Source organism: Dryobates pubescens, chromosome 39, assembly GCF_014839835.1.
Source record: "Dryobates pubescens isolate bDryPub1 chromosome 39, bDryPub1.pri, whole genome shotgun sequence".
Lineage (NCBI taxonomy): Eukaryota > Metazoa > Chordata > Aves > Piciformes > Picidae > Dryobates > Dryobates pubescens.
In genome coordinates, this window is record NC_071650.1 from 881,473 (window position 1) to 901,659 (window position 20,187).

The window sequence follows — 20,187 nt, forward strand, 5'->3', positions numbered from 1 at the left end:
TGGACCCAACAAAAGACCAGGGATGGGGGTAAAAAAAAGACCAACAAACAACCCAAAAGACAAAGAAAGCTGGAGCAAATGTAGGTAATTTCTGTTAGGAAGAAATGATAAAGGGAAGGAACTTGGCAAGTCCAGTAACACATAAAATGGTGAAGAAGACAGCAAGCCCTTTGTCCCCCAGGCCAGTGTTTAGCAGGATGAAGTTGCAGGCTTTGGTTGCAGCAGGTGAGACCAGGAGGTGCCATCTCTGGGCCAGGGAAATGAAGCATTCAGCTGGCTTAGGAAGCCCTGCACCATCTGTGATTGGAGGTTGTTAACAGCAGCTTGAAGAAATCATTGGTTTCGTAAAGCTGACCTTGCCTTTGAGCAAGCAGAGGGATCAGGTGAGCTTCTGAGATGTGTCCCAGACCTACCTTCTCCTTGTTTCTTAACTCCAGGTCCTACAAGGACACAGCTGGCACAGGCTGCTGCCACCAGCAGCAGGAGCCCAGCAGAGCTCCTCTCTGCTTCTTCATAGCAGGGCAAGCAAGCTGAAAAAGCCCAGCAACATTTCTCTCTGGCCTCTCACCAACCAAACCCCCTCAGCCCCAGCTTCCCATTGGAAAATTTCAGCCTGGGGTGGGGGTCTTGATCTGGGTTGTTTCAGAAGCAACTCATGCCCCAGTTCATGAGTCAGAGCTCCTTGCACAGCACACTGAACTTTCTTATCCTGGCACATCCTATTTGAATAAAGCCAGAGTGCAATAACCACTACCACAACTCTCCAGATGAGCAATGGCATAGAGTGGGCTGAGAGCAGCCCTGAAGAAAGAGGCTTGAGGGTGTTGGTAGCTGAGCAGCTCCCCAGGAGCCAGCAGTGCCCTCCTGCAGCCCAGCAGGCAGCTGTGTGCTGGGCTGCAGCCAGAGGAGTGTGGGCAGCAGGGCAGGAGAGGGGATTCTGCCCCTGGACTCTGCTGTGCTCAGACCTCACCTCCAATCCTGCCTCCAGTTCTGGTGTCCCCAGCAGCAGAAGGACACAGAGCTGCTGGAGTGAGGCCAGAGGAGGCCACAAAGATGATCCAAGGGCTGGAGCAGCTCTGCTGTGAGCACAGGCTGAGGGAGCTGAGGGTGTGCAGCCTGGAGAAGAGAAGGCTCCAGGGGAACCTTTGGGCTGCCTTCCAGTACCTGAAGGGATCCTGCAGAGGGACTTTTGCTGAGGGTGTCTAAAGGCAGGCCAAGGGGGAATGGTTTGAAGCTGAGGCAGAGCAGCGTTAGACTGGAGCTGGGGAAGAAGTTCTTCAGTAGGAAGGTGGTGAAACTCTGGAACAGGCTGTCCAGGGCAGCCTGGCCTTCAACACCTCCAGGGAGGAGGCAGCCACAGCCTCTCTGGGCAGCCTGTGCCAGTGTCTCACCACTCTCACTGCCAAGAATTTCTTCCTGCCATCTAGTCTAGATATCTAACAGATACTCTGATATCTAGAAGAAGAGTAACATCAATATAAATACTCTAGAAGCAGCATTGAGTAAACATTCTGATACCTAGAAGAACACAAAAAAAATGACAATTCTAGAAGCACCACAAACCAACCAGGTACTCCAAGAGCCAGAAGGATCACCAAATAACCATGCCCATCACAGAATAACAACCAAGTAAGCAGATATTCCAAGACCAGGAAGAATAAGAGCTCTTCTGTAGATACTCTCACATCTAGAATGCATAAACACCACTGGCAAGTGCATCCCAGAATCGTTAAGGTTGGAAAAGACCTCTGAGACCATCAAGTCCAACCCTTAATTAGCTGAATTGGCTGGATTCAGCTCTCAGTCCCAGCAGAGATGTCCCCAACAGACTGAACGGGCAAACCAGAATTATTACTTCAGGGCTTGTTTCCCCTCCTTGCTTTCCCCTCTTTTGAATGAAAGAAACCCAAGGCACAATTGCTTGGAAAAATCCTTCCCTTCAGCCACAAACAGCACACAAACCCAGAAAGTGTTCCCAGATAAATGAAGCAAGGAAAAGAGAAAACAAACCAGGAATGGCAGCCTGGAAGCTCGTTGTCTGAGCTGCCCAGCAGCAGCAGCAGGGTTATTTGAGCAGCATGAAGGCTGACTGCTGTCTTGACCTCTCTGAAGATCACCTTCTCTTGTGGATAGCCCCCATGGAACACCAGCCACAACTCCAGCCTTCAATAGCTTCATGAACAGAACAAGCCTGCCACGATCTGCAGCTTCACTGGCATGCAGTTGGAATCATCATTTTTTCCCCCTTATATTAATTTCATTTCAAAAGAACCCCAAAAAAGATCCCTGCCAAAGCAAAAGGCCCCTTGGTTAACAGAAATTTTCCCTGCAGAGGTTTTCCCCAGGAATTCTTCCTCTGCCCAAATTTGCTAACTGCTGCAAGGAGAAGGAAAACGTTCAGTGAGAAGTGGCTTTGTTTGTTTGTTTGCTGAGGGGTCATTAGCAGGAGCTTTCCCAGCTATCACTCCGGCAAATCCTGCCCCTTGAAACCAGGCACGCAGGGAGTTCAGGAGTCCAACTCAGTGCGCTGTGGCTCTGCTTTTAGCCCTCAACAAGTAAAAGCTTGTAAAGGGAAAAGCCGAAGCAGAAAGGTACGGCAAAGCCTCCTGCAAGGAAGCACAGCCTTTGGGAAGGAGGAATCCTCTCCTGCAGGAGGCGAGGGGAAGCCGTTCCTCATTAAGCACCGCTTGCCGTTAACACTTTAGGCTGCAGGTCGGTTTTGCCAGCCCTTGTTTGAGCGGAGGGAGAGCTAAAGCAACCCAACCCCCTGCGCCCTGCCTCCCCTGACGGTGCCTGGCTAACAACCACGCAGCAGTTGGGAACTGTCAAAATATTTTACAGCTCAATCGTAATTAGCAGCCGAGTCGAAGCACGCAGGAGTTGGGCGTCAGCCACGTTCTGGGGCTGCCGCGGCAGCCGCTGCCGCTCCTGCCCCTTCGCGACGCGGGCGTAGAACTCCTCGGAGAGCCCCAGCATCTGCTGCACAACACTTGGAAGGGAATAGCAGCACGGCTGCCTGCAGAGATTGCTGTTTTTCACACCTCCCCCCCCCCCCCCCCCCCCAAACAGACTGTAGACATTAGCATGAAAAAAGAAGAAGTAAAAAACAAAAAGCCTAACATTTGGAATGAAGAGAATTTGTTCAGCAGCTTTGTTTGGTTCTTTGCTTCAAGTCCCTGAAAACCAGCAGCAACAACAACAACAAAATATATATAGTGGTAAATAATCAGCAAACAACATTTGGAGCATAATATCGCAGTAAATGTTGCAGTGCTCAAAGCTTTGAGAGGGAGCTGCTGCTTTTGGCTTGGAATCACTGAATGGGCTGGGTTGGGAAAGCCCTTCAGGATCATAGAATCACAGAGCTGTCAGCGTTGGAAGGGACCTCAAGGAGCAGCCAGTTCCAACCCCCCTGCTGCCACGGGCAGGGACACCTCACACTACAGCAGGTTGCTCACAGCCACAGCCAGCCTGGCCTGAAAAAACCTCCAGGCAGGAGGCTTCCACCACCTCCCTGGGCAACCTGTGCCAGTGTCTCACCACCCCCATGGGCAAGAACTTCTTCCTGACAGCCAATCTGACTCTCCCCACTTCTAGTTTTGCTCCATTCCCCCCAGTCCTATCACTCCCTGACACCCTCAGAAGTCCCTCCCCAGCTTTCTTGGAGCCCCTTTCAGATACTGCAAGGCCCCAAGACGGTCTCCTGGGAGCCTTCTCCTCCCCAGACTGAACAACCCCAACTCCCTCAGTCTGTCTCCAGAGCAGAGGGCTTCTGGGGTGAGCTGCTCCTGACTCCAAACACTCATCTGCAGACAGCACTAAGAGACAGCTCCATGGAAAGCCTGCTCCAGAAGACTTCAGCCTTCCAACCAGTGGTATCAGCCCCATGAGAAGGGGCTGTGGGAGGAGGTATCGATTGCTCTCCCTTAGACTGGGGGATGAGATCCCAAGGAGCTATAAAGGGGGGAAAATGTCAGCCAGGCTGAGTGCAGAAAGCTCAGACTCAAGCCTCATACATCACCTTTAACAAGTCTGATCCCATCCAAGTGTTGCAACCTGCACAGCATTTATCATTCACACATCTCAGCCTCCTGCAACACTTTTCACTGCACGAGCACCTCAGGATAGGTGTAGGAGGGAGAAGAAGGGAGCCTTCACTCCTAAACAGGAATTTCCATGCTTTGGGAAGTGTAAATTAGAGCATTACTACTCATCTGACAGTGAGCTTGCAAATAAATGTGTAGCAACATAGCTAATTGCATAAGGAGAGATGAAATGATTATGGCAATCTTTGAGACGAGGAGCATCAAGAGAAAGGGACAAAGGCCAAGGGGTTTTGTGCTTTGTTGGTACTGCTCTCAATCAGCTCCCAGTGGAATCTGCAACCTAGGCTCTGATGTTATTAGCTCTCAGCTAAAAGAGCTGCTAAAATGATCCCAAATTGCAGGATCTATCACCTCGCACACAGGGGTTTGGCAGACTGCTGAGCAACCCTCTGCAGCAGCAGGACTAGGAAACAAGCCTGGTGAGATCACCGTGCTGAGATCCACCTTGCCCTTAAAGCCTCCAGCACCCAGAGCTGTGCTCTTCCCAGGTGACAGCTTTTTTATGTAATACCTGTAGGAAGACTCCCTTCTGGGGGCAGGGAGATCTGTTGTGTCTAGCAAGTTTGCAGTGGTATGGCATCAGCCGGTGGGGAACTCGCAGCTTGCCTCCTCAAGGTCTGCTATCAGTGAGCGTGGCAAGGGCCTGCACCTAGGTCAGGGCAACCCTCGGTACCAATCCAGGCTGGGGGGGATGGGATTGAGAGCAGCCCTGCAGAGAAGGACTTGGGGGTGCTGGGGTTGGGGGAGAGAACAGTATGGACAGTAAGGGCACTGGCAGCACAGAAGGCCAAGGGCAGCCTGGGCTGCATCCAAAGCAGTGTAGCCAGAGCTGGAGAGAGGGGATCCTGCCCCTCTGCTCTGCTCTGGGGAGACCTCCCCTGCAGGGCTGTGTCCAGCTGTAGGCCCCAACACAAGAGAGACATGGACCTGATGGAGAAGGTCCAGAGGAGGCCACAAAGATGGTCACAGGGCTCACACAGCAGAGGCTGTTCCACCACACAACCCCCTCAGAAAGCCCCAACAGTGATGGAGAACGCCGAGAGCGGGGGAAATAGAAAGGAATTGGAAGGAGGCAGCAAGGCAAAAAACCATGCAGGCAGCTTGGCAGCAGTAAAAGCTGAGATCACTTCAGGCCTTTACCTTGGTTTCTCTTTATTTTCTATTCTGTGTTGAATTTTGTAGGAAACTGTTGTGTTTCCCACCCCCCCCAATCCCCTTTGTGTGTGTGTGTGTGTGTGACCACAGACACTCCCTTTAGGCAACCCTGCATCAACAATCCTCCCACGTCCAAAGTCGGCTACATCTGTTGCTCTTTCCCATTGTTGGAAATTCCTGCCTTAATCCTGTTTGACTTTATTCATGCAAAGGTCATCCTGACTTCAGCAACTGGAGGAGGGAGAGCGAGCAGGCTGCCGAGCAGGGGCAGCAAATGCTGGTACAGAGCGCGGAGCCAGCGTGCCGGCACTATCGCACCGGCCCCTCGCTCTCATTAGGCAGCTTCTCCTTCCTGGCAGCTCTCTTGCAATGTGAATTGGCAACAGCTTGCTCCTAGCCACTCAGGAGTGCAACAAATTCCCTTCTAACCAGGCTTGATTCCCTCTCCTGAAAGAGCTTGGAGCTGCAATCCTGTTTGTAGTGAGGGTGTGTAGGACATACGTATGTAACACCTGACTCTTTCACCGGCTTAGCTGCTGCCATCTCAGCCTTCCCTGCTTCTCCTGGCTTCTGCTTCTCTAGCTTCACACCTTGTGTTCATTAACCAGCCCACCTAAACTGAGCTGGTTAATTGACTCAACTAAAATGAATGCTGATTCCTATTTTGAATAAACAAACAATTCTGCCTGGGCAGCCTGCTCCAGGTCTCTCCACCCTCACACTGAAGAATTTCTTCTTCATCTCCAGTCTCAATCTCCCCTATGCCAGCTCAAACCATTGCCCCTCATCCTGTCACTCCCAGCCCTTGCCAGAAGTCCCTCTCCAGCTTTCTCATAGTCCCTTCAGGTATGGAGGGCTGCTCTAAGCAGCCTTCTGAGGACAGCATCTCTCTTAGAGGAGAACCCTCTGCTCACACTGGCTCTGTGCCTTGTTCCACTTCCTATCCAAAGAGAAAATGTTTCCGGGCTGCATGTAAAGGCAGATTTGTACCAAGGGCTTTCTTTGCACAAGTCCCTGTCAGCAGACACCTTCAAATTCTGTCCACTGCCTCCCAAGCCTTCCTGGGCCTTGATGGGTCTGTCTGCATGGGAAGGGACAAAGATGTCATAGCAATGAGCTGCACAACTCCTTGGCAGTTATGTGAGGCTGGAAAGGAGCAAAATCATTCAAGATGGTTCAGAGAGCCAGGAAGTCCTTATGGGAATGGACAGCTTTGGATACCAAGGGACAATGAGTGATCTTCCTTTACCACCTGGGAGTTCAATGTTAGTCTTTCCCTTTGGCTGCATTACTTCACCTGTGGTTTAAGAGAAGCTCTTCCCTATAAGGTCACAGAAGGTCAATAATGCTGAGGTGAAAAAGCAACCAGAGAATCTCTGAGGTCTTGGGAGAGTTGTGCTGAGAGTTGTCACTGTCCTCCCCTTCCACTCAGCTCATCTAAAAGTGTTGTCCTGCATCTCTGTCTAAGCATTTGTTCTGCCTTAGACAAACCCTTGGATGTGGCATCAGCCCCCAGGATGCTTTTGGAGCTTGTCTGTGGATGGCCTTTGAGTCACACTGAGCAACTGCTGGCAGGGTACAGCACCTGGGCAGGGGCTTTGCTTAATGAATAACAGCAGTGTCTGTGGTGAGGAAAGAGAAGAGGAAACCAGGGGATTTTCAGCACACTTAGACATATCTCATATGAGAGTAGACTTAAGTCAATGTATTATGAGACCACAACTGCAGCACTGCCTCCAGTTCTAGGGCCCCCAGCACAAGAAGGACCTGGAGCTGCTGGAGCAGGTCCAGAGGAGGCCACCAAGATGCTCAGAGGGCTGCAGAACCTCAGCTGTGGGGACAGGCTGAGAGAGCTGGGGCTGTTCAACCTGGAGAAGAGAAGGCTCCAGGGAGACCTCAGAGCAGTCTTCCAGTACCTGAAGGGGCTCCAGGAGAGCTGGGGAGGGCCTTTTGACAAGGGCTGGGAGCGACAGGATGAGGGACAATGGCTTTGAGCTGGGAGAGGGGAGACTGAGAGTGGGAAGTCAGAGAGCTCAGGTGAGGAAACAGCTTCCCCCACTGCCTGGGAACAGTGAAACCTTGGATCCAGGCTATGATGTTTCCCCAGCAAACACAACTGTGCTTGTGTGGCAGGGTTCCTACAGCCATGATGCCAACCCTAGAAGGCTTGTGGCAGCTGAACACTGAACAGAGGAGGTTTGGTGCCCAGCCATACCTTAGGGCCTTCATTCCTGGCTGGATACTTGGAAGAACGTCAGCCTTGCCTGCTCTGCTTTCCAGCTGCTGTTTAAGCACCTAGGATCTTCCCTGCTGTTTCCCACAGCTAAGAGCTGGTGGGGGGTTTTTGTTGCTGGGTTTTTTTAACAGAGTACCAAAACTTCAAGTATTTGGAACCTGTGTCTTGAGGTGGGACCTGTCATGAGTTAAATAATCTCCCAGGAGCAATTTCCACCTAACAAACTTGCTGGTAAGAGAGATGTTTAAGAACAGCACTGCCAGGTTTTGTGTCAACACCATTGACCTGTGAGGGGATAGTGAGCTCCAAATACTCCAAAGCTCATCCAGTCCAAGCCCCTGCACTCAGCAGGGACATCCTCCACTAGATCAAGTTGCCCAGAGCCCTGTCCAGCCTCACCTTGAATATCTCCAGGGATGAGGCCTCAGCCACTTCCCTGGGCAACCTGCTGCAGTGTTCCAGCAGCCTCCTGGTGCAAAACTTGTTCCTCACATCCAATCTCAATCTGCTCTGCTCTAATTTGAAGCCATTGCCCCTGGTCCTGTCCCTGCAGGCCTTTGGGAACAGTCCCTCTGCAGCCTTCCTGTAGCCCCCTTCAGGTACTGGCAGGCTGCTCTAAGGTCCCACTGGAGCCTCCTCTTCCCCAGGCTGATCACCCCCAGCTCCCTCAGCCTGTTTCCTGCAAAGGCAACCAGGACAGGGAAACTGAATATGCTGAGACACTCAGGCTGTGGTCAGAGCTGTAGCAGAGGCTTTGTGTGCCCAGGCAGCTGAGAGAGGAGAGTGCAGCTGAGCTGCAGTTTAACCTCCCTCCACCTGGGGACTATTCCCCCTCCCCAGGGCGTGTGCTCATGCTTGCATAGTGCCTGTGCCTTTTCCTTTCAGAGCTGCCAAACATTGCCACCACTATTGAGTAAGAAACAAACAAGTGGCTTGTGCCAGGGGGCCAAGTCCTACCTGGGCACTGTGGCAAGGGTTTGATTCTGCCTGCTATTAAATGTCAGTACTTTTCCAAATTTCACAGAGCACTCCAGGCACAGTGCTGCTGGGCTAATGCTGTTAGATAACCTGGGAGCAAAACAATTCAAGCACAGGGAAAGCAAAAAACCCAGAAAAAGCCTCTGCTGACAGCAAGCTTTCTGAATTGCAAATGACCAGACAATATTTTAACACACCCAGGCAGGGAAACTTTCCACTCCAGCTGTAATGGAACAAACCAGGACATGGCATCTGCTCTGGAGCTTCCCACAATGGACTCAGGTCCTCCAAACCCCTCTGTGAAAATCAGAGCTTTCTCTAGCACAGCAGGCCAGCACAGCTCCATTTCACAGTATCACAGAATCACCAAGGCTGGAAGAGACCTCAAAGATCATCCAGTCCAAGCTGGCACCACAGACCTTGTGACTAAACCATGGCACCAAGTGCCACATCCAATCCCCTCTTGAACACCTCCAGGGATGGGGACTCCACCACCTCCCTGGGCAGCACATTCCAATGGCTAATAACTCTCTCAGTGAAGAACTTTCTCCTCACCTCCTGCCTAAACTTCCCCTGGTGCAGCTTGAGACTGTGTCCTCTTGTTCTGGTGCTGGTTGCTTGAGAGAAGAGACCAACCCCCTCCTGGCTACAACCCTCCTTCAGGTAGTTGTAGAGGGCAATGAGGTCACCCCTGAGCCTCCTCTTCTCCAGGCTAAGCAACCCCAGCTCCCTCAGCCTCTCCTCACAGGGCTGTGCTCAAGGCCTCTCACCAGCCATTTCCCTCCATGGGCCTAAGTCATAGGTCCATAGAATGGTTTGGGTTGGAAGGGACCCCAAAGATCATCCAGTTCCAAACCCCTGCCAAGTCCAAGCCCTCCCCCAGAGCTCACAACCTCACTACTGCTGCTCAGCCACTGCCACTGAACCACCTCTCTCAGCACCACATCCACACAGCTTTGAAACCCCTCCAGGGGTGGGGGCTCCAGCACCACCCTGGGCAGCCTGGGCCAGTGCCTGAGAGCCCTTGCTGGGAAGAGATTGCTCCTAATGTCCAACCTGAACTTTCCCTGGGGTAACTTGAGGCTGTTTCCTCTTGTCCTGCCACTTGTTGCATGTCAGAAGAGACCAAGCCCCACCTGGCTCCAGCCTCCTTAGAGGGAGTTGTAAAGAGTGATGAGGTCTGCCCTCAGCCTTCTCTTCTGAAGACTGAATGACCTCAGTTTCCTCAGCTGCTCCACACAGCTGCTCCTCTGTTCTCTTGAGAACCCTTTGCTGGGAAGAAATTTCTCCTAATCCTCAGCCCAAAGCCCCCTGGCCCCATCCAGCAGTCAGACATTATTTCACCACACTGAAGGGCAGAGAAAACCCTTCCCTTGAAGGCAGACCTGTAAAGAGCCCCCTCTCAAACAATGAGCAATGGAAACACAACCTCCCATCAAGCAACCTGTTGAAATCTCCTCCTTAGATGTCTCTTCTCTGCTTGGCAGTACCAGAATGCCCCTGGGCTCTGACCTGAGGGCCACCCTCCACCAGGAGTCAAACAGTGTGCAGCGTGCTTCACAGAGAACATCCAGCACAGCTCAAACCTCAGCTGGGAGCGTCACAAACCTCTCCTGCTTTCCTCTCACATGTCACCCCTTGTGGCTTTCCATGCTCAGAATAAGCTGGGAGTCGAGCTGCTGGCCTTCCTGACTGCTGTGTTCTGCTGTGAGCAGGCCCAGGTTTGAGTTCTGCTCTCCTGAGATCAGAGCCCTGCCGGCAGCCTGCCTGAGTAATTAAGCAAGGGAACGACAGCTACGAGAAGCAGCTTCATCCACTTCTGAAACTGAACTGCCACAGCCCCAACACAAGGCAAAGCAGATGATAATATGCATGAAGTGGGTGAGAGATGCTGGGAGGGAAGCCTGCTGCCTTCAGCTGCCCTCTCTTCAGAGGCAGCCAACACACAGCAAATTAATGTTCAAGAAGGGCCCCTTAAGGGAACTGCTCCAGGCTTCTTTTGGTTACACCAAAGCACAAGTGGTGCTCACTGCTGAGACACCAGAGCTGAGATTCATCACCACAGATGTGAGCTCTTGGAACCTTAAAAAACCTCTGTCCCACATTGCTCTCTTCAGCAGAGGCTGACTCATGCTCTCCCACAACAAACACAGCCCCAGCACGCCCGGTCTGGAGGTGCCTCACAGCCACCTGACTGAGAGGGGACTTGAGTGCTCCTGAAAGAGCCTCAGCAGCTCTGGGACCAGACACACACAAACCCCAAACACATCCAGAGTGTCCAGCACTGAGCTCTCAAACTCCAGACTGCACAGCATCCCAGAGTGCTAGGGGTTGGAAGGGACCTCCAGAGATCACCCAGCACAAGCCCCCTGCCAGAGCAGGGGCACCCAGGGCAGGGCACACAGGAGCACAGCCAGGTGGGGATGGAAAGGCTCCAGAGAAGGAGACTCCACAACCTCACTGGGCAGCCTTGAAGCCCTCCCTCTCCAGCAGCTCCCTGTGCCTCCTGAACTGGGGAGCCCAGAACTGGATGCAAGATTCCAGGTGAGGTCTCAGTAGGCTGGAGTAGAGGTGGGGGGAGACCCTCCCTGGATCTGCTGGACACACTCCTCTGAATGCCCCCCAGGAGCCCATTGGCCTTCTTGGCCCCCAGGGCACATTGCTGTCCCCTGCAGAACTTGCTGCCCACCAGCACTCCCAGGCCCTTCTCCACAGGGCTGCTCTCCAGCAGATCCCCTCCCAACCTGTCCTGCTGCAGTTTATTCTTCCTTCCCAGCTGCAGGATTCTGCACTGATCCTTGTTGAGCTTCAGCAGGTTCCCCTCTGCCCAGCTCTCAGTCTGTCCAGGTCTCCCTGAGCACCAGGAAAGCTTTGAGGCTGGCCCAGAGGAGCCAGGGGGGCTGTGTACCCCAGGCAGCAAGGTGGTGTGGGGGAGGAGGGTGCAAGGCTGGTGTGGAGCCTACCTTAGGAGAAGAAGGCAGCTCCCTCGCTGCGGGAGCGGCCGCCGTGCCCTCGCTCCCTGGCTCTGTCTTTGGCAAGAGCTGTGGTGGGTCAGGAGCCTTCCTCTTCATCTTCTTCTCTGGTTCTTGCAGAGGAGCAGCTTTAATTAAAGCAGGGCTTGGTTTGGGTTCATAGAACGGGTTTGATCTGAGCAAAAGAAGGGAAACACATTGCTTTGCTGTCTCCTTGGAACGAACCCCAACACCCAGAGCCGGTTACAGAGGCTACCGTGGCTCTGCTGCCCCTGCTGAGGACATGTTTTGCCTCTCCCTGCTTTCAGCTGCTACAGAGGAGCTCCCACAGCGACAGCTGCACTGGGGCAGAACTTCCATCTGTGTTACAAAGCCTCTGCAAATGGCCTGAGTTTTCTCCAGGGCATCAAGCTAACTTCTCCCTGCTGTTTAGCCACCTATCAAAGCAGGAGCTAATCAACAGGCAAGCTGGGTGCCATGGCTCTGAGTGAAGCTGCTGGCTGCTGAACAGCATCAAACATGCTTCATTAGGACAGAGCTAAGGACCAGGCCACTTTCACAGGTGTGCTTCAACAAGGCCTCACTCTTGGCTGCCCCAGGGCTGAGAATGTTGGCCTCCAGGGGCTGCACAGCAAGGGTGCTTTAAACTCTGCAGCACACAGCCCCAACACCTTTCTGGGAAGAGTGCAAGAAAACTGCAGGGGACTTGTGCCTTCACAGAATGGGTTGGGTTGGAAGGGACCTTCAGGATCATCCAGTCCCAACCCCTGCCACTGGCAGGGACACCTTCTACTAGCCCAGGCTGCTCAAGGCCTCATCCAACCTGCCAAAGGGCTTTAAAGGAGCTACCTTCAGAGGCCCCTCACAATCCCTGCCATTCTGTCACGCAGTGACTCTGTCAGAACACCCTGAGGACTTGCTCCCATGGTTCAGTTTGGGACTTCTCAAGCCTGGGGGTAGGTCTGCCAGCAGCTGGAGGCATGGGGGGCAAGCAGCTGGGCTGCTGTCTCACTGTGGCCAGAGACCTTGCACCCTGCCATCGAAATGAAGCAGGCACAGGCCTCAAGATGTTCATAGATTCACAGAATGGGTTGGGTTGGAAGGGACCTTCAAGATCATCCAGTCCCAACCCCCTGCCATGGGCAGGGACACCTCCCACCAGCCCAGGTTGCTCAAGGCCTCATCCCACCTGGCCTTGAACACCCCTCTAGAGACAACAGCAGCCAGCACCTGCTTGTTTTGAAAGTGATTTTCATAACGAAACCTGGTGCAGGAAACACAGTAAACATCTCCCACCAAGTGGATGCAGTCCAGAGAATCACTCTTCTGGCATTCCCATTCCAGCCCTGTGTTTGCTCCACAGCACTCCCAAACTGTGTCTCTTGCTTTGAGATACCACATATCAACCAAGGACACCCTCACTGATTCCATGATCAAATAATGGCTTCCACTGCACACTTAGAGCAGCCAGCAGCTTTGTCTCTGGATGGGAACCTTCTTTCCACTGAGTTCTTTTTATTCCTACTCTTGGCTTTTCATATTTTGCAATCCCAAACTGGAAGGTTCACTGCCAAACTGATATGTTAATTAACTAACTCCCTGCCAGTCCACACTTCCCCTGCAAGATGCCTTTCTCATACACCCCTGGCCACGTTTGTGTAACCAAGGCAGTGCAACTCCCAAAGATCTGTCTGCATGACAGCAGAACTGATCCTGAGCTACCTGCCAGGAGGCTTGGACTGGATGCCCTTTCCCAAAACATTCTGTGATTCTATGGTGCCTGAGCAGGAGAGTTTCTTCAGGGTCTCTTCCAACCTAAAGCATTCCATGATTAGACGAGAAATAACCTCAGTGACTTGAATTCCACTCTAGATGGAACCAGTAATGCACAGGGGCTGCCTTGCTAGATCCATGAGATATTTCCTCTCAGGAACAGGCCCTCATGAGGCCTTGAGCAACATGGTCTGGAATCAATCAGGTTGGAAAAGACCTCAGAGATCATCAAGTCCAACCTATTACCTAATGCCTAACACCTCCTGACAACCAAACCATGGCTCCAAGTGCCACATCCAAGCCCTTTTTGAACACCTCCAGGGATGGGGACTCCACCACCTCCCTGGGCAGCACATCCCAGTGGCCAATTACTCCTTCTGTGAAGAACTTTCTCCTCACCTCCAGCCTAAACCTCCCCTGGTGCTGCTTGAGACTGTGTCCTCTTGTTCTGGTGCTGGTTGCCTGGGAGAAGAGACCAACCCCCTCCTGGCTACAACCTCCCTTCAGGTAGTTGTAGAGAGTAATAAGGTCTCCCCTGAGCCTCCTCTTCTCCAGGCTAAGCAACCCCAGCTCCCTCAGCCTCTCCTCACAGGGCTGTGCTCCAGACCCCTCCCCAGCCTCGTTGCCCTTCTCTGGACACCTTCAAGTGTCTCAATGTCTAGAAGGAGGTGTCCCTGCCAATGTCAGGAGAGTCACAACTGGATGATCCTTCCAACCCAAACCACTCTATGAGTCCATGAATCAGAGTTGTGAGCTGTACAGCACACACTGCTTTTAAAGGACTACAAGAGCAAAAGTTGGGCAAAAACAACAAAAACCCAACCCAAACAACCAACCCCCAACTCTTCATTCAGTTTCCCTTACACAGCATCAAATTTCTGTGTCCACTTTTGTAGACACTCACTGTGAAAATCTGTCTGTTGGTCTCACTGATTGATAGCAGAACTGGGCTGCATCCTGGGCTGCAGGTTGAAAGAGGGAATTCTGCCTTTCTGCTCTGCTCTGCTGAGACCTCCCCTGCAGGGCTGTGTCCAGCTCTGGAGCCCCCAGCACAAGAGAGACCTGGAGCTGATGGAGTGGGACCAGAGGAGGACACTGAAATGCTCAGAGGGCTGGAGAACCTCTGCCGTGGGGACAGGCTGGGAGAGTTGGGGCTGTTCAGCCTGGAGAGGAGAAGGCTCAGGGCAGCCTTCCAGTACCTGCAGGGGACCTGCAGGAAGGCTGGGGAGGGACTGTTCAGAAGGACTTGGAGTGCTAGGCTGAGGGGCAGTGGTTTGAAACTGGAGCAGGGCAGACTGAGGTTGGGCACCAGGAAAAGGTTCTGCACAATACTGGAACAGGCTGCCCAGGGCTGTGGTCGAGGCCCTGTCCCTGGAAACACTCAAGATGAGACTTGCTGTGACCCCATGCAGCCTGCTCTAGCTGGGGCTGTCCCTGATGACTGTAGGGGGCTTGGACAAGGTGACCTGTGAGGGTCCCTTCCGACCCAGTGCAATCTGTGACTGTGATTTTAATGCATTTTGCCATCCACCTCTTTCCACGGAGAAAAATTAAGCACAGCAAATCTCTCTGCTTCTGAAAGGCAAAGTTTGCTGAAGTACAGAGGCAGAGAGCAGGCACAAAACCTTCAGACCTTTCTGAGAATCTGCCACTGCTTCTAAGAGAGAAAGCTCTAAAGGCAGGTACTGAAGGGACTGGCACTGAACCCTGCTGCATGGAAGCAGCCTTTGAGCAGCCCCACTTGGCTGCCCACCAAGCACAGAGCTAGGAGGGCAGGCACAGCTAAAGACAGCAGAGAAAGAAGGAGTTAAGCAGCAGGGGGTGGGTGGAACAGCCAGGGGGGGTGGAACAGCCGGGGGGGGGGTGTTTTCCAGGGGAGGCAGCAAGAGGGGCAGGAATTCCGGCTGGAGGGGAATGCACCTCACTGTCAGGAGCTCTCATTTAGCTGACAGCCCAGCTCAGCTCTCTGCAGACATCACAAAGTTCAAAGGGAGGTGAAAATGGAGATAAAAGAGATAAAGGCTGAAGAACAATGAGTTCTACAGGAGAGCACAAGGCTGTCTTCAGCTTGACAAGTGACCCTTCTGAACAGCCACCAGACGTGGCATGTTTGGTGGGAAAGCAATTCCCTGTGCAGCTGCAGCTGGAAAGATGTATCCTGAGGTGCTCAGATAAGTTTGGTGTGAGGTAAAAAACAAACAACAAACCACCACACCCTTCTAATGAGAGAGAAACTTGGAAAGAACCACCTGCTGAAGTGCTGTGCTCCAGAGTTCTCCATGCGCCGTGCACAGGCTTGAAGAATTGTGCCCTCATGCAGGCACCAGAAGGAGCTGCTGCAAGACAGGAGGCAATGGACACCAACTGCAGCCCAGGAGGTGCCACAGGAGCAGAAGGAACAAATTCCTCCCTGGGAGGGTGGTAGAGCACTGGGACAGGCTGCCCAGAGAGGCTGTGGAGTCTCCATCTCTGGAGGCATTCCAGGCCCATTTGGAAGTGTTCCTGTGTGACCCTGGACTCTGGGTGACCCTGCTCTAGCAGAGGGCTTGGACTGGATGATCTCCAGAGGTCCCTTCCAACCTCTGCCATGCTGCCTGATTGTCATTTTTTCCCTAGAGAAGGTCTCATTTGAGAGCCAGACTATCCCCTCACAGGTTAACTCTACCATGGGCAGCACACACACTGACTCCCCCAGCTTCCCACCTTCCCCTCTGCATGGTCCAACAGCTACTGAGAAAGAGTTTGGGCAAATGAACACAGAAAAAACCAAACCACCAATCAAACAACCCCCAAAAGGTCTCTGCCCAAATCCTGAAGTACTGAGGGAGGGGCTGATATAAGGGGCAGTTTGAATCAGTGCTGAGCACAGGGGGATGGTCACCTCCTGGCCCTGCTGCCCACCCTGCTTCTGACCCAGGCCAGGCTGCCATTGACTTTCTTGGCCCCCTGGGCACTGCTGGCTCATGCTCAGTGACTGCCAACCCACAGCCCCAGGTCCCTCTCCCAGCTGCAGCTTTCCAACCACACCTCCCCAGGTCTGCAGCTCCCCATGGGGTTGTTGTGACCCAGGTGCAGGACCTGGCCCCTGCCTTGCTGAACTTCACCCAGTGAGCCTTGGCCCATGGCTCTGACCTGTCCAGACCCTGCTGCAAAGCCTCCCTACCCTCCAGCAGATGGACACAGCCACCCAGCTTGGGGTCACCTGCAAACTTCCTGAGGGTGCCTCAATGCCCTCATGCAGATCATTAGAGAGGACAGGCCCCAGCACTGGAGCCTGGGGGACACCCCTGCTGCCTGCACTCCTCCAGCTTTGCTGCCCTTTTTTTACTCCCCTGCAGATTCTAGGGACCTAGACCCTGATCTCTGGGTCAGGGAACACCCAGGGCTGCCTGGTGTGACCCCCAACACACAGCAGCCAGTGCTGTTTGCTCAGGCACCATTCCCCACTCTACTTCTTTATTATTACTTATTTTACTTTAATTTTTTTTTCCCCCACAGTGAAAACCAACACAGAATCCATGGCCACAGAGCTTTAAAAGGGGAAGAAAAACCCCAACCAGCTAACAAACCCTGCAGAGTTCTGTAGCCATTGCTGCTGTTTGAGTGCTTGGGAACCCTCCAGTTTCCTAGAAGCCAGCTATCCACACAGAAGCAGAGAGGATGATCTGCCAGCTGTATGAACACTGAACATGAAAGCCATGCAAATGTCAGGGCCACCAGAAACCTCATTAAATCATGGAAAACTTAATGCTAATTGCACTTGTTGTTTGTAAGGCTCCTCACAAGCAATCATCAGACACTGGCTTGTGAGTGGTGTGGTTGGTGAGTAATGACCACAAACAAGGAGTCAGGAGAGACCTTCACACATTCCAGGCTGCACAGCTCCTGCACAAACCTCTCACTCCTTGATGGTTTCTCTACCACAACACAAGGCAGGCAGGCTGAGCTGTTAGAAGCTTTATGTGGGGCTGTGATAGAAGAAACTAGTGAAGAAAGTGCAAGTGGAGTCCCTCAGGGTCTGTGCTGGGAGCAGTGCTGTTCAGTCTCTCCATCAGTGGCACAGGCAGGGAGACTGAGGCACCCTCAGCAAGTGTGCAGATGGCAGCAGGCTGAGTGGGGTGGTTGGTGAGGCTGAAGGATGGGAAGGGAGCCAGCCAGAGGCACCTGGACAGGCTGCAGAGCTGGGCTCAGGAGAACCTCAGGAGGTTCAAGAAGGCCAAGGGCAAGGTCCTGTACCTAGGTCAGGGCAACCCTCAGTACCAATCCAGGCTGGGGGGGATGACATTGAGAGCAGCCCTGCAGAGAAGGACTTGGGGGTGCTGGGGGGGAGAAGCTGGACAGGAGCCAGCAGTGGGCACTGGCAGCACAGAAGGCCAAGGGCAGCCTGGGCTGCATCCAAAGCAGTGTGGCCAGAGCTGGAGAGAGGGGATCCTGCCCCTCTGCTCTGCTCTGGGGAGACCTCTCCTGCAGGGCTGTGTCTAGCTCTGGGGTCCCCAACACAAGAGGGACCTGGAGCTCCAGAGGAGGCCACAAAGATGCTCAGAGGGCTGCAGAACCTCTGCTGTGGGGACAGGCTGGGAGAGCTGGGGCTGTTCAGCCTGGAGGGGAGAAGGCTCCAGGGAGACCTTAGAGCTGCATTTCAGTATCTGCAGGGGAGCTGCAGGCAGGCTGGGGAGGGACTGTTCAGAAGGGCCTGTGGGGATAGGATGAGGGGCAGTGGTTTGAACCTGGAGCAGGGCAGATTTAGGCTGGACATCAGGAGGAAATTCTGCACAATACTGGCACAGGCTGCCCAGGGCTGAGGCCCTGTCCTTGGAGACATTCAAGCTCAGCCTTGCTGTGTCCCTGTGCAGCCTGCTCTAGCTGGAGGTGTCCCTGCTGCCTGCAGGGTGCTTGGAGGAGGAGACCTTTGAGGGTCCCTTCCAACCCAGCACAATCTGTGAATCTTTCCCATGTAGAGATTCAGTTGTATGAACCTCTCCAAAATGTGCTCTGCAGCCTGCAGCAGCTCTTCCTTCTCACACCCTGCACTACTACAGACCAAATTCTCCATTCTTAACAGGAAAGCTTTGTTTTAGGTAGCAAAAACAGTGGGCAGAAAGCCAGGAAGGTCCCAGCTCTGCTGCCCTGCAAGGTTTGGCTCATTTGCAAGTGCCAGGGCATGCAGTGCCACAAAGCTACACAGCCTTGTTTCCTATCAAGGAATTTGCTATCAATGAGGCAGAGGAGAGTTTCCTAACTGCTGGTGCTCTGTTGAACAGCGTGGCTTGGAGGCATGGCATTTCCTGCTGCTGAGCTGCCTAAGGATGGCTCTGCCCTGGGGAGGTGATTAAGGATCTCCAGGGCTGAACCCAGCCCACCTCAAGATTAAGGCAGGGATCCCACTAATGCTTCCAAAGCTGCTGAAAGATAAAGAAGCACACTTACTCATCTAGCTCTTCCTCTTCAGCTTTAGAGGTATCTGCATAGAGGTATTTGCTCATATCCACTGGTCTGACGTTCTTCCTTTTGGCAGGCTGAGGAGGAGAGTCTCTTGCAGTCACAAGTGCCTGGGGCTCAGGGTCAGGCTCATCGAAGGGGTTCAAGTACTCTGGGGCATCTTCATCCTTGAAGGGATTGTAATGGTCACCACAGAACCTTTCTTCTGGCTTTGAAGAGGAGGCTACCTCCACATCTGCTTCTACCAAACAACAACAACAACAAAATCATGAAGCAGCTTCAGCATGGAGGGGGAAAAAAAAACCCCAAACCTGAAAGCATTTGAACAGATCTTTGTATTCTGAAGGCTTAGGAAAGAGGCTGCTCCTGGGCTCTCAGTGCATGATCATAGAATCATAGAATCAATAAGGTTGGAAAAGACCTCAAAGATCATCAGGTCCAACCTGTCACCCAAGATCTGGTCCTGCCCTGTGATGGAAGTGCACATGGATTTCACAGAATTGTCAGGGTTGGAAGGGACCTTGAGGAGCATCCAGTCCCAACCCGCCTGCCATGGGCAGGGACACCTCACACTACAGCAGGTTGCTCACAGCCACAGCCAGCCTGGCCTGAAAAACCTTCAGGCAGGAGGCTTCCACCCCCTCCCTGGGCAACCTGTGCCAGTGTCTCACCACCCTCATGGCCAAGAACTTCTTCCTGACATCCAATCTGACTCTCCCCACTTCTAGTTTTGCTCCACCCCCCCAGCCCTATCACCCCCTGACACCCTCAGAAGTCCCTCCCCAGCTTTCTTGTAGCCCCCTTCAGATACTGGAAGGTCACAAGAAGGTCTCCTTGGGGAGGGCTGGGATGAGGCAGCAGACAGCTGCTCTCCCTCAGCTTCAAACCATTCCCCCTTGTCCAGGCTCTTTCAAAGGCTCCTTTCATCTCCAGGCTATGGAGCAGGCATCTTTTGCTCACTTCTAAGGCTCTTCCAGCCTAATTAGTCATTATTTCCCTTATTTGTCATCTAAATGGCATTGCAACAGGTTTCACAACCTCTTCCCCAGCTGGCAGACAATTGCTACCCCAACCCTATCAAGGTGGGGCCTAACCAGTGCTCAGTGTTCTCAACTGCAAATTAATTACATTAAATATTAAAATAGTGGGGTACAATAAAAATAAGTCAGTATTACTTGAAATAAGTATTAAAAGATGAAAACAATCAATCACATTAACCCCCTCCCCCCCCCCCAGATCAATTCTGTTATCCATTAAAAGAGTAGAATAAAACAACACATACATAAACTCTTCATTATGTCACACATTAAAAGGGTGGAATGAAACAACTAAGACAGAAACTATAAGTTACATTAAATACTAAAATACTGAACTAATCAATCACAGAAATAAAGCACAAGTTGATTACATTAGGAATTAAAAGAGGAGAATAAAAAAGGCCCACCCAAATAAACACAGTATGAACTGAATGTTAAAGTATTAAACAGTATCACAGTACCACAGAATCACCAAGGCTGGAAGAGACCTC

General features: G+C 52.6%; 1 protein-coding gene across 12 annotated transcripts in view; it reads right to left on the reverse strand.

Moving 5' to 3' along the window:
* The window catches only part of EHBP1 (EH domain binding protein 1), a 186,912-nt gene that overhangs the window by 96,453 nt on the left and 70,272 nt on the right, over positions 1–20,187 (reverse strand). For all 12 annotated transcript variants that reach the window (XM_054177263.1, XM_054177262.1, XM_054177258.1 and 9 more), the window contains 2 exons: positions 18,648–18,900; positions 11,439–11,622 (listed from right to left, as the gene is read on the reverse strand). In XM_054177263.1, the coding sequence (XP_054033238.1) occupies positions 11,439–11,622; positions 18,648–18,900 (437 nt within the window). The remainder of the gene's footprint in view (positions 1–11,438; positions 11,623–18,647; positions 18,901–20,187) is intronic.